The sequence below is a fragment of the Lissotriton helveticus genome, chromosome 2_1, assembly GCF_964261635.1.
Source record: "Lissotriton helveticus chromosome 2_1, aLisHel1.1, whole genome shotgun sequence".
NCBI lineage: Eukaryota > Metazoa > Chordata > Amphibia > Caudata > Salamandridae > Lissotriton > Lissotriton helveticus.
Window position 1 is genome coordinate 1,516,582,808 of NC_136059.1, and position 14,155 is coordinate 1,516,596,962.

Sequence of the window (14,155 nt, forward strand, 5' to 3'; positions counted from 1 at the left end):
AACAGCACTAAGTGAGGCTTGGCATGCAGCAACAGATGCATAGTGGAAAGTCCTTAACAATATTTCACCAAACACACAAGCACCCTCACTTATATACTGGCACTGCTCTCAACCAGAGTCTGAGCTGAGGCAACAGTATATGCTACACATAAGTCTAGCCCATATCCATGCACCAAATGACATTACACATCACTGAATCCCCTATGTGAGAGTGTGTATTCGGCTTCTGCGCACCCAGGGCCGGTTCTAGGATTTTTGGGGCCCTAGGCAGAAAGGGAATATGCGAGGCCCTTCTAATTTGCATACGTGACATATTCAGGGTTCCGGAAGCTGCTTTGTTCCGACTCCTTCTGGGCCGCAGCTTCTCCTCTCAGCCACCTAAAAGCACCTCTTTTACAGCCCATTTCGGGCTGAAGGTGTGAAAATTGCTTGGGGGCTGCGGGATGCCCATTGTCAAAATACTGACAATGGGCATCCCGCAGTGTCTCTGAATGAACAGCCGGGTAGGAGGCCTAATTGCAGGACGAACCTGCAAAATCGTCTTCTTGCAAGAGGCCCAGGGAGGGCCCCTTTCCCTCCCTCTTATAGGCCCAATTACAAAGAGATGCCTTTCTTTCAATTCAATCAGCAGGAGTACAAGAGGTCTGTTGCTGTGTTGAACTGATGAGGGTCCCATGCTGGTTGGCTTAGTGTTAGGCCCTGGCAGCAGCCCACACTGCCCATGACTAGCGTCGGCCCTTTGCACACCTCAGAGACAGCACATGCAAGCAATAGGCTGTAATGTCGTGGGGCCGAAGGCCCCCATGCATATGTAATGAAGGCACAGTCACTAGAATATACTTAGTGGAACTTGCCCAGGGCACGTGCACCCGGCCCTTTTTATTGCCAGGGTCACATGTCCTGTGACACCTGTGTTGGATGGGTGGGAGGTGGGGTGGAAGCCTGCCCTCGGGGAGTGGCTGGCACACAAAACACTAGACCAGTGACCAGCAGGTCACAACATAAGCATTTATTTTCAAAATTTCGAAATTGTGCAATGCAAGTCACACTCTGTCCCACACATAGTATATTATATAGCTCAGGGGTCTCCAAACCGGTCCTGGAGGGCCGGATCCATGCCAGATTTTTGGTATATCCCCATTGAGATACATGTAGTAATTTAAAAAATCTGGCATGGATCCGGCCCACCAGGACCGGTTTGGAGACCCCTGATATAGCTTGTATTGGAATTTCCCATTTTTTCTGGAAACAATGCTCTTAAGAGCCTCAGTAATCAACACAAAGTAGACCTAGTTGGTCTGGTGTAAATTTGCTCTGTTCCCCCTCAGCCGGGCCAGCTGGTACACCTGAAAGGCGAATATGTAGATTAGGAAGTCAGCAGCTATCAGCATCCACTTCCTCTTCACAACTATAGCAGAGATAACTAGAAGCATTCAGAAAACAAGTTCTAAAAAATCAATTTCCTGTGATCAAAGTTGATGGTCTAATTTTTTGGAGCTATGGTGCCATTTTACGTCAGTGACAGTAGGTTCAAATAGGGAGGCAAGCTTGAGGATGCGACATTTTCGCATCCTACAAGGACAGGTGTACACCACAGGACACGGTAAGCAAGGGGTGCTGCTTTGGGGCTCATTTTGATTTTATTCTTTGTACCATGTATATATAGTTCTTCCATAGTATCTCTATACTCTTTAGTGTTAGTGCAGTCTTTGTACTTTTTCAGTTGAGTTTGGGTGCCGAATATTCTTAATTTTACCTCTGCACTCCAATAAACGTAGAAACCACTAGTCTGCACCACCTTCTCTGTAATCGAACACGGGTCCGAGTGTTTACAACTTTGCCTCAGCACCCCAGGGAATTTGGAGGCTGTTAACTTGTGCTATTTTGGTTGAGAACAGGTGCGGAGTGCCCAGAATGTAGTCTGGGCATCCTATTAAACATATAGACTCACTGATGTCTTGGCTTTACCTGTGTTCAAACATAATGATCCGCTAGGATAGAGTCACCAGTACATGATTTTAATGTTTGTGATGATTAATTTGAATCTCTCATGAACAACAGGGCTACGCCTAATAGAAGGGCTAATTTCCTATGTTTAAAATGGGATCAGTGTATCATTAGAAAAATTCTCTTGGTGAAATCGACTCATTCAGACATCTCACACTATGCTGTTTTCGCATTCACACAATTCATAATATCAATCTAAGAGGGGACCCAAAAGGCAATTATAAAAATCGGTTTAATAATGCAATCAATAAAAAGACAATTATACAATTATATAAAATACATATCACTTAAAAACTTTCAAAAACAATCTCAATTTATCCTTGAATTTTACACATACTATCATAAAGGAGTTATTAAAAGAGACAGTAATCAAGACATACACATTTGTCATTACAATTTTGTTAATTCGATTTGAATCAATACCTATATGTGGACATGTCTTGGTTATGGATATTGTCTTTATTGATGTCTTTTTGCATTTAAAGTTTCATTTACAGATGCTTTGTTCATGTATGTTTAAGATGTTGTGTTAATATGATTTTATAGATATTCGTTTGGGAAGAGTGGTAAATTAATACATTTGTCCTGAAGAAGGTAGTATATCCCAAGTAAGACCACGGAAAAGCAACAAAGGATTTTACAAACATGACCCACAGTGCTTGGACAATTAGAATAAGTCATTAAACATATCCAACTATACCCAATGACACACTTAGTGGGAGTATAATTCTTAAATTCTTATTGAAAAACTGATTGGAGGGTTTTTTTGGTTTTCTTTTTTAGTAGATATTTGGCCACCTCTTCTCGTTTTTAACTATATGTGATGTATTGTTTTTATTAATACGTGATATATTGTTGATTATTTTTATGTACATGTGATGTATTGTTGACTGGATTATTTATGTTGCTTTTGAGGGTACACTGTTGGGCTTCTTCATAATCCTTTTATGAATTGCTGTTTTATTAAATATTTTGATCAAATTTTGTGTTTTCATAAGGTCCTGTCATAGAAAATGTGGTTGATTTTGGAGACTGGATGTAAACAGATTGTTTCTTTAAGGTCTTGTAAGGGAAATCTTCTGGCGATATGTGGTTGGTTTAACCCTGTTCCCTTGTGTTTTGCGGGGTTTCACTCTTTTCTCCAACAGAGCAACGTCACATCTGAATCAGATTCTCTCAGTCAGAGCAACTACAAGGTTTCAGTGCAGCACCAGTTTTGCAATATCTCTTTCATCTCCTGCTGAAGACCTGCTCTGCTTCTTGATGCGGCTAAAAAGAGAAGCGTGGGAGAAGTCTGCCAAGTCAATCAGCAGCACAGGAACTTTGTCACAGAAAGATGTACGAAGGACGCAAAGCACTTGTGAGGCACCCACAAGATATCTTTGTTCCTTTCTAGCTTCTCTCTTCATGTAAACACATGTACTACATGCCATGTTCATTGCCAAAACTGTCTTGTCGTTCCGGGACCTCCAAGTTGTACCATGGAGATGAAGAAGGGCACCATCCTGTTATGTGAAGGTTTCTTCATTCAAGCAGGTACCAAAATACTAACACCCACGAAGTGCATTAGATGCTTTCCTCTGCCTTAGTTAACACACTATCCACATAGAAGGCATTTGCTATCTCATATTCCACAGAGACTAGAGCTACACAGACAGACACAGGGAAACACACACCAAGCACACTGAAGGTGGAGCTCTGGAGTTCTACAAGCGGCAACTGAGACTACATTGTTAGCAAGTGCCAATTGACACAATGGTACTTAGTGTAGTGATATTTGGGATTCATTATTCTCCCTGAAATTAAGTGATTACTCATGTTCTGATCTAACAAACATTTTCAATGTTAATTTACTTGTATTAATTAGTAGTTAATGATTATTTCCATATACAAAAAAAATATTGCATTGTTTTAAAGCCAACCCCACATAGCACCACACATGACGTTATTTGTATTCATTTTTTAGGTTTTGCAATGCTCGCTCCTTCATGAGGCATATTTCCTACATGAAGAATCTAACATGTTCCCATTGCTAGCTTTTATTTCTTAACAAAATACATGCTTTTCTATAATTCGTACCACCAGCACATTTCTTCCCATGCCCCTCTGTAGATAGTGGACTATTCGAGTCGTCACTAAGGAGAGTCACTGTTTCTGAGTTGAGAGTGAGAAAAAGGAATGAGTTATTTATAGAAGGTTGGGAAGGAGTCGGTGAAACTTTCACTAGATGCCCTCACACACCCTGAACCCTGTTACCGGAGTTGTACAGGGGCTGAAGTTGAGACATTGGGCAACTCATTCTTAGATGGAAATGTGATGCCCCATAATTAATTTGTACGAACCAATGCTGTTCCAGATACGTTATTCCTGACTCACACTGCCATCACACTTTTTGTACACAGGCGCTGGTTGGTGGACTAAAAGGAACCCTCTACTTTCCAATTGTAGCAGGCAATCCACATAATGGGCCATGGGAGCCATCTGGTCAGATGATTATACCGGGGGTTACGAGAACATTTGGGCACCCCACTATTGACCCTTTGCCAAAAATGGGAAACTGCGATAGCCAGGGAACTCACTGACAGAGAGTGGGCGCAGGTCCTAGAGCATACCAGATGAGCCTCTCGCAATATCCGACTTTAAACAATTCAACTGCTAATCCTACACAGGCTTACCTAACACCAAAGGTGATACGAAGCATGTACCCTACCGCTTCCTCAGATTGTTCTAGGTGTTTCCGTCCGGAAGCGGACTTCATCCACATGATGTGGGCTTGCCCCTCACTGAAAGGGTTTTGGACCGAAGTCACACTGGGCCTTACCCAAATTACTGAGTGCTCCTCTTGGACTACTATTGAGGCCTGCCTCTTGGGTCTTTTCCCTCTCCCTAAAAAAGGCGATTGTATTGCGCCGTTTTAAGGGGCTGTCCTTGATGCTGGCCAAAAGGCTAATCACACAGCGCAGGAAATCGAACCCTGCACCGCACGAGGGAAAGTGGAGAGAAGTTATCAAATGGGCTACTGTCGAAAGAGAGGCGCTGTAGCACGAGTAATAAAGGGGACTGAGAAAAAAGCTGAATTCCATGGAATGGGCCCAACTAGTAGAAATTTTAGATCAAATACCGCAGTTGATCCTGAAGACTGGGAGAGTATTTGAAACCGTCCCTGCCTCGTGCTCTTGGTCTATGGCCAATCTTCCAAGAAAGAAAATAAATTCTCTCAATCTCTTCCTGTTTTTTCCCCTCCCTCCGCCCCACCCCCTTTTTCTCCACTGCACCGGCTAGGTCATCCCATGAGGATGTGTACTTTGATTTAGGACAATAGACCACAGCGGCATTGTTTTAATGGTTCAGGAGGGTATTGTTGTGGGAGAGGGGTGGAGGGGGGACAGATAAAGCTATAAAAATCAACTAACTTGAATAGATATCCTGACAAGTATATGTAAGTCTGTTTTCATGCATACTAATGCTAGCAATGTGCTGCAATGACTCAGTTTGCTGTTATACACATGTGGTGAACATTTGAACTCCAGCTCATGTATCATGTTCTAACATAGATGTAATAATTACCAAATGTAATGTGAACATACAAAGCTGGGAAATGAATAACATTTGTGTAAACTAGGCAAGTTAGTAGATTCCTGTTATTTAGGAATATTGACCGTATGTGATATGGGATTCAAATGTAACTGAAAAAAAACGTTGCAGCACCTTTAAATAGCTCAATTTTACAATTATAAATAAGCTACAGAGAAAGGCTTTCAGTGTGTATTTTGAGGGTCACTTTGAACTCTTTTGGGACGATTCACAAAAGCATTTATTCTTATAGGAAGTATTACAGAAGTCTCTTTTACATATGCTTACATGCCTTTGTATACTGGCCCTGAATCGTCTAACGCCATATTAGTAAGCGTAAAGAGGGCACAGTCTTTTCTATTTGTACTAACTGTATATTCCCTGAATAGTCATTTCATTTTCTTTTCTTTGGCCAATTCACAAATGCATGTAAGATGACGTAAAAGACTGGATTACTACTTTTCATACTCCAAAATACCCTTGTGAATAGGCTCAATCATGTCTGCTCTTGACTCTACCCGTCTGTCACACACCTTGATTTCTATAGCAGCAAATTCCAAAGTCATGAAGAATAGGGCTAAGGATATAAGAAGGGAATCGCACCACCCAAATCAACATTACTTTTCTAAAGCTAGACTACTGCATGTGCGTGTATCATTTTCTGTCAGCGAGTATGGGCACGAGAGTGAGCATATAATGACAAACTGCAGTATTTCATCTGTCATATAGAAGTGCAGGTGCCCAAAGTTTTTCTTATGAGACCACTGCGGGTGCTGCTGAATGCCATGGTCACAAAGCACCACAGCTGCTTAGTCTGGACTACCCATCATGACTCCTCCTTCCACCACCCTACACTTCCTGTTTCCTCATATCACTCGCATTGGTTATTTTTCATTACGTTCTACCTTTGTTTCGGTTTTCCTGTGTTTCTCTTCCACCATCTTTCTCCCTGTTCTGCCTTTGTTTATCTTTCTCTTGAATACAGTCCGATGATGAAAAATAAGTGCCACTCACCAAAAATAAGTTTTGTTCTCACCATTTGTGCCAACTGAGCATTGATTGCATGGAAGTTTGATAAAGGCATCGCTTTCACAACCTCTAGTAAAGCTTTAGAACTTTCTCACTCACCGGGGGAATGACTGGTATTGTGTCTTCTCTCCATATCCTGAGGCTCCATGGGAGCCACGTTTTCCTGATCGCTAGGTCTCATTGAAAGGACAGCAGTAGCAATAAAAGGGCCTGTTAGGAAAAGTGCCATCATGTGAATTATGATCTACAAATTTGGTATATACCCTCATCATTTTCATTGCACAGAATAGCATAGACGTTTTGAAAGCCGAGATCCATGGCCACAGGAGATGAAGGGTTGTAAGGATATGTTCTCCGAATAACAAACTTAAGACCACCGCATCTCATCTTGTCCTGACTCTCCACTGTGTCACAGACGAACAGCAGAAGAACACACGAGGACACAAAAGGGGCCAGGTGAGATCCAGTGGATGCATACAGAATACTAAATTCCAGCTAAAAAAGACTGTCAATTTTGAACTGGCTTAATCGAAACTGGAGCCCTTCCTCCCCCCCCCCCCCCCCCAAATTACATCCCAGCCCCAGCTTCGTATGACCATTTTAAAAAGCTCTACTCAGATAATGATGTACTGCCACCTGCGAGGAAAGCCCCTAGTCTATCTCAGACCTAGGGAAGCCATCATTTCTCCTTAAGTGATATCGAAATCCGGGCAAAAGCCCTAGGGCCCGATGGTATACCGGGGGACCTCTTTCTATCTGACATCTCTAGCTGGTCCCGTTACATCTTATTACTCTCAAACGCTATAGCTAGAGGTGCTCCGGTCCCACGGTCCTGGCCGTGGGTAGATGTGGTTCCCTTATATGAAGAAGCATTTGCAATGCAATAGGTCTCGCATTCACAAGATTTTGAGCAATTGGCATTGTAAATGACAATGCCTTCTATTAATGTTTTGGGTTTTAAAAGATAAATACAAAGCATTGTTATTTACAATACTAATAGCTTAAAAAATGCAATGAACCTCACCATCTATACCAACAGAAAGGGCTCTTCAGATATATGAGGCACAGATAAAAGCACCTCAGAATAGGACAGCAACTTCACCTCAAAGCAGACATTGTTTGTCACAAATTGAAGCGACCAATGAACTGGCAGTTTTTCATCTCAATGGAACAAACAGGTGCTTTTATTGGCAGCACTGGCAGGGGCAATAGGTGGTGCAATCTGAAGTGGCCTCAGGACGAGGGCCCTGATACTTATTGTTTTTACAAATTAAGCACTGTCCGACTGTGAAACTGCATAATCTAAGCTCTACTGCACAACACATGCGCTGCTGCCCTCGGTTCTGCAGTAAAGCTGGAAACCTCTACCCTTACCATAGCCATTCCTATAGAATAAAACAAGCAGCACCTGATTATAGTCGAGCACTCTATTCCAAACCGGCTAAGCACCACCTGACCGGACCAATGGCGCATGCGGTCCGTACCTGGCATGCAGTAAATAAACATCTGGGATCGGAAGATAGATTAACTCTGGCAACCTGTCTGTGGAACTCACAGAAGCTCAGGAACTTGTGGCAAACCAAAGGTTTCGATAAATGGAACCTCATTGGTATTTCTCAGATTAAAGATCTCTGGTTCAGGGATGAGATCATCCCATTCACAACCCTTCAACAACAAAACAGTCTTGCGAATTCTGAACACGTCCTCCATACCCATCTCACTTCGAACTCAGCCCTTGCCCCAGCTTCCCCATTGGAGGACAGAATATTAGGTGGCTATTTGCCCGAAAAGATCATCTCTCTGATCTATAAAAAGTTAATTAACAACATGGAAGATCCTCTTCGATCACTTAGGGATAAATGGGTAAGGGATGGCCTTGAGTTAGATGAGGAGGACTGGCAAGATGCTGTCTCCTTCCCAAGGGAAGTGGCAATCCAAGCACGACTGCGATTGGTGCAACTTAAAATTCTTCACAGAGTATATATAACTGGTCCCAGATTGGTGCGCATGGGCAGAGCGGAGAGTGGAGAGTGCAGACGGAGGTGTGGGAGAGAGAGCACATTTATTCATATTCTGTGGGAGTGTGATCACATACAAACTTATTGGACCGCTATACACCGAGCACCGAGTGAGGTCCTAGCGATTGATTTACGATCGGAGGCGCGGAGATGCCTATTAAATATTTGGGAAACAACAGACCTCACCTCATACACTAAGCAGTGGGCAACGTTAGCAGTAATGATAGCAAAAAGGAATATAGCACAGAAATGGGGGGCCCAGCAACCACCTACGATATGTAAATGGAGGGAAGATCTGGATTGGTGTATGTTCAGGGAAAAATCAGTTTATACGGCCAGAGGATGTCCCAAGAAGTGGAATAGGGTTTGGGGGCCATGGAATTCATACAGGGTAAATATCTGTACCCCGCTGGCACCACCAAATGATGATGAGCACCTCACACCCCCCTATGTGTTATGTATCATATACTGTGTACCAGACTGATGTGAATTGTTATTGTCACTGGATGTATTTACTGTCTCCAAACTGCATTTCATTGTTGCTGATATGTCTGTAGTGTAGTTCCTATATTCCCAATAGGCTCTGCGCATTGGAATAACATAAACGATAGTTTAGATGTGGGACTGAGGTCGACTAGGTCTCTACTGAATATGTTAGACTTAATTATGAATGCCAGCTAGCTCAGAGGTCACTAGAAACTTTCTCGAGTGAACAGGAAGGAGTTAACTTTCCTGAATAGACAAGAAGGGATTAGTTTTTGACAACCGCATAAACATGACAACTTTGCTCCCTGCAGAATAAGGAGTGTATCTCCAGAGTCGCGGAAAGAATAGATAGCTATTTCACTCAGTCAATCGTGCATGCTTAGTTCCACCAGGAGTGCAGAGAAATAGAGAGACAGGCGTTTTCAATAAAAGTGGTTATTTATTGAGCAGTCTTATTTCTCATGCAAGAGAAGTTAATTGCCACAATTGCAATACTTGTCATAAAGTGAAGTGCGTGCAGTAAAAGGAGTATTATGAAATAATACTGTAAAAGCATTGATATGGTTTATAAACCATAAGATACTTAAAATGGATAAAATACATACAATGATAAAAGTTGACTAAACGTACTCAACTGGTGTTTCTAAAATACGCCTACCCCGGTGTACCTAACCTAAGCCTAGTCTGTGGGAAGGAGTATGTGAGATGTAGTTTGAGTTAAGATAGTTTTTGCCAAGAATCTGAATCAAGAATTCTCTAAGGATCTAATCAGCTCCGTACCTTGGTTATAGAATGAAGGAGGTCTTGTATCTCTTTCTCAGGACTCGATCTCCCAGCAACCCGCAAGGGTGACTGGAAACACTGCAGGAGAAAAGACAGCGCCTCCCTCAGTGCGTCAATGGGAGGGTCGGCTTCCTTCGGCACTCGTTTCAGCTGGGCTTCGGGTAAGTAGATAGCCGATCTGCTCCAAACCACCGTGTGTTTGCTAAGGCAGATGCTGGTATATTTATACCTGGAAGGTGCCGAGTTTGACGTAAGGTTGGACATAAGACGTCACTAAGAACTTGTAGTTCTTTCAGGACTCCAGGAGTTCTTGGACAAATCAAAACAGAAGCAGGGGGAATTCCCGGGCTGCAGGAGGCTTGGTTTGTTTAAGAACGCGTTGTACTTTCTAGGAGTCTATGGGAGTAGCCTTGCCGTATTTGGACTGCATTGGCTATGACTAAATATGGACATGATTCTTATGCCTTTATAAGGATATGATTTGTTATAACCACATAAGGGCATGAATCGGGAATATTTAAATAGGGTCCTAGATACGTTCACAACATGTCGATACCACTTAATGAAAAGAACTTTTAAAAAAAACAAGCAGCACCAAACGATGGGATAAGCCGTGGGTGACGTGGAAGATCTGACCACCTGGGGTTGCACAGAAGGCCATTGGTGTATTTACACCATGGTTGGGGGTTAGCGCTTGACTGGGAGGGAGGGACAAAGGGCAGCTAGGGCGCTTGTGTACCTTCTTTGTTTCCCACCTCCCCCATGACACTTGGCTTGGCATCTGTGAGAGAGGAGGTAGGGAAAAGGCGGAGGCAGTGTGGTCCCGGGAGTGGCTTGATCAGGAATGCAAACACATAAAACAGGGCAGCATTGGCATTCTCACAAAATGTATTTCAGTGGGGATATAAAGCAAATGACGGGGGAGGGAGTGATTTGCATCACACTAAAATAAAGTAATCCTAAAAAACACTCCCTTGATTGCTTAGTCGGCTAAAGCAAACTAAAACGTTGGCCCCTTTCCCACTTACCTTTCTGCTACATTTCCTTGCAGGTCAGCCTATCAGGTTATGCAACTTTCCAGCACTCCCATCCTTGAGTGTGTACAAAACACATTAACTAATGTTGCTTTACTTTCGTGACACTCAGTAAAGGAGGCCTGATGGGAACACATTATACAGATCTGACCAGCGACCCCAGAGCATAAAATACAGGCTACGGTGCAATTTAAATGAAAGGCTGCGCCCTTTACTCCTTTGTGTTATACAAACAAATGCAGAGAAGTCCAATGTAATTTGATGTAAAAGGCAACTCAGATGCTTAAAAGCAACAACTTTATGCAACAGGATGAAAGTTATCCTAAGGCAGTCCCCTCCCCATCCTCATCCAGACCCGATTACCTGCATTCCTCAGAACCCATCCCCTCCCCCCGGCTCGAGACAAACCCTGGAATCTCCACACTCGCAACCACACCCACACAAATGCAAATGGTTTCCTTGCAGACATACGGCTTTTCTTTTATTTACTTCCTGCACTTGGTTTAAGCTTGTCTCCTTTGCAAATTTAAACCCTCTCAGCCTAGCGTGAGTATATAAAATAGACCACAACTGATAACAAAGGGTAGAAAGTATGCAGTGGCTCCTAACCCTGCGACTGCCTGCCTGTTTGTGTTACTTTTTTTTACCCTTTCATGCTACTTTCAACAGCGGAGAACGTATTTTTGAAGGTCTGGGGCATCTACATTTTGATTTTTTAACAGTTACATATGAAAGTTGTCGAACCCCACAACTGCTTCACTGCGAATTTTGGAAATAAGAACCCTGTGCTAAAGTTGCCCGCCATCCCAAAAATAAACACACTGCAGCATAATTGTGAAGTGACACTACATTCCAATTTGGGATACCCTGGACACAATATGACAGCGCATGCCGTTCGCGGTGCTCCGAGGAATTCAGTAAAGATTGTTTGTTTGCTTCGGGGTGGCATCCACGTTTGCCCTGTGCATGCCTGTGTATCTTCACTTAAACATTACTTACATAATGGTGAAATGAGATGGCTCCACGCATGGGGCAATAGTGAAATCAGCAGGGGCAGGGTTGTCTTGGGTTTGCATCTCTCAGCAGGGATTTCTAGAAGCTCCTTTGGAGCTAATCAAACCACCATCCTGCCAAGGCCACACAGGTCCGAGACAGCCCACGGCCTTCTGGAAGGGCACTGAGGTGTGTCTCCGATGCCCCACCACTCCAGCTGGGGTAAAGGCGAAGGCTGCAGGCACCCTTCTTACAGAGCTCCCAGGCAGCGTTACTGTTGTTTTCGGTTTCCTATACTGAGGAGGTTGCTGACATCCGTGTAGCGTCCCCCCCCTTCCCGCGATGTTCATGGGCGATGACATGAGATAGCAACAGTTCTCATTTTCTTCGAGTGGCTCAGGGGCCCCACCTTTCCTGCCACTAAGCCTAAAAATGCAAGCCTTGGCTTGGATCCGTGTAGTTGCATTCCTGCCATTCCCTGCCGTCTTCCTGTTAGGTGATCGAGCATCGCTCTGCCGTGAGTTCCACAGTCGAAAAGCTGCCACGGTCGGCTAAGAAAGTGAAAGCTCATCATGCACGTTGTGCGTGCCTGCAGTGGGAAAAAATCTTTAAAGAAACTAGAGCTCACAGACTAACTTTGAAAACATGATCCGTCACTACACGCCTCCTTTAAATAAGAAATACCCTCACGACAGCGGTCAAGCAAACTATCCAGTCCGAATGCGCCGTCCCAAAAGGAGAGAGGGCGGTAACAAAGAAGCCTCATTTTCAATCGGAGGCCACCATTTACCATAAACGATGACGCCAGCCAATGAAAATATTGGGATGGGCTTCAAGTCCCCTTCTGAAATCTCCTCTACCACAATATGACTCGCAGAGCAAGCAACGCATGCGCACTGCAACGCTAGGCGAGACCTAAAAAGGGGATAGGGAACAACCCCCTGCAACTATAGGCCTAATAGACGCGCTACATAAAGTACTATGTCGAGCTCTTCTACAAAAGATCCAGGCATAGGCTGATGAAAACACCATCTTCTTATCATATCAAGCAGGCTTCAGAGAAAAGATGGGACAGTAGACCAGGTCTTTCGTATCTTCCTCTTAAATTGGAAAATTGAGGTCATGGTCAGGGCAGTCTGTATATAGCCTTCATTGACCTACAGACAGCTTTCGACCTAGTGCCCAGACAGAAGCTGTGGCAAGTTTTTAAAGTCATGGGAATTCCAACCGAACTGCTCAACTTGGTCGTACGACTTCATGAAGATAACTTTGCTCAAGTGAGGTGGGGCTCGATGGGGCAACTCACAGAACGAATTCCAGTCAAAAGGGGAGTTTGTCAAGGATGTGTTCTGGTACGTATGCTCTTCTCCCTATACATGAACGACATTGTACGATTCCTATCCCGAGAGCCCGCTGATACTCCATCCTTAGGCAGGGAAAATAAAAATATAGTGACTATTATTGCAGATGACATCCTGCTGGTGTCAAAAACCCTGGGGGGGGTTACAATACTCCCAACCGATTACAAAATTTCTCTGACATCCGGGGACTCAAAATAAATATGTCTAAAACTACATTTATGACCCTACTCCCCCACAGATCATATAGGGGTAGGCCTATTCTGAGAGGGGCACCACTGGAATGAGTTACCACATTTTACTATTTAGGTGTTAAATTATCTGAGAAGAAGTGGAGGAAACACCACTTGACAAAGATGGCACCTAAACACAAGCAAATAACTGGGGTCTTGGGGAAAGAACACTGCTCCTCCTTCAGTAGACCGGTTGCTGTAGTATTGCAAGTCTATGATGCAAAAGCAGTTAGTTCTGCCTTGTATGGGTTAGAATTGAGGGGCTTCCACAAAATAGAGGAGCTCACTAGATCAGAGCACACATTTTTAAGAAATCTAGTGCTGTTGTTCCAGAGTACTCCACTTCATCCCCTAATGTTAGATATGGGAAGAGGATCCATTACCGACATAGCCAAGCTCCACCCACTGTTATTCTGGGCCAGAATCAGGAGGACCCCGGAACAGGCGCCAAATGATGAAGCCATGGCGGAAGTAATCCGCCTTGATAACGGCAATAAGATTGGGTGGTTAAGCAACATAAGGAGGCTTCTTTTGGATATAGGGCTTTGGGACGCTTGGGAAAGCTCCAATCTATCCCTGCTCCAAAGAAATACAGTAAAGAAGCACTATTCGGATCAGGTTACACAAGTTGACTGCCGCAG

At 43.7% G+C, this 14,155-nt stretch overlaps 1 protein-coding gene across 4 annotated transcripts in view; it reads right to left on the bottom strand.

Moving 5' to 3' along the window:
- Positions 1 to 14,155, bottom strand: part of LOC144818735 (uncharacterized) — a 170,949-nt gene that overhangs the window by 94,669 nt on the left and 62,125 nt on the right. For 3 of the 4 annotated variants that reach the window (XM_078676429.1, XM_078676428.1, XM_078676431.1), the window contains exon 4: positions 6,709 to 6,819. The exons of the other annotated variant lie outside the window; for it this stretch is intronic. In XM_078676429.1, coding sequence (XP_078532555.1) covers positions 6,709 to 6,819 — 111 coding nt within the window. The remainder of the gene's footprint in view (positions 1 to 6,708; positions 6,820 to 14,155) is intronic. 4 annotated transcript variants of the gene reach the window in all.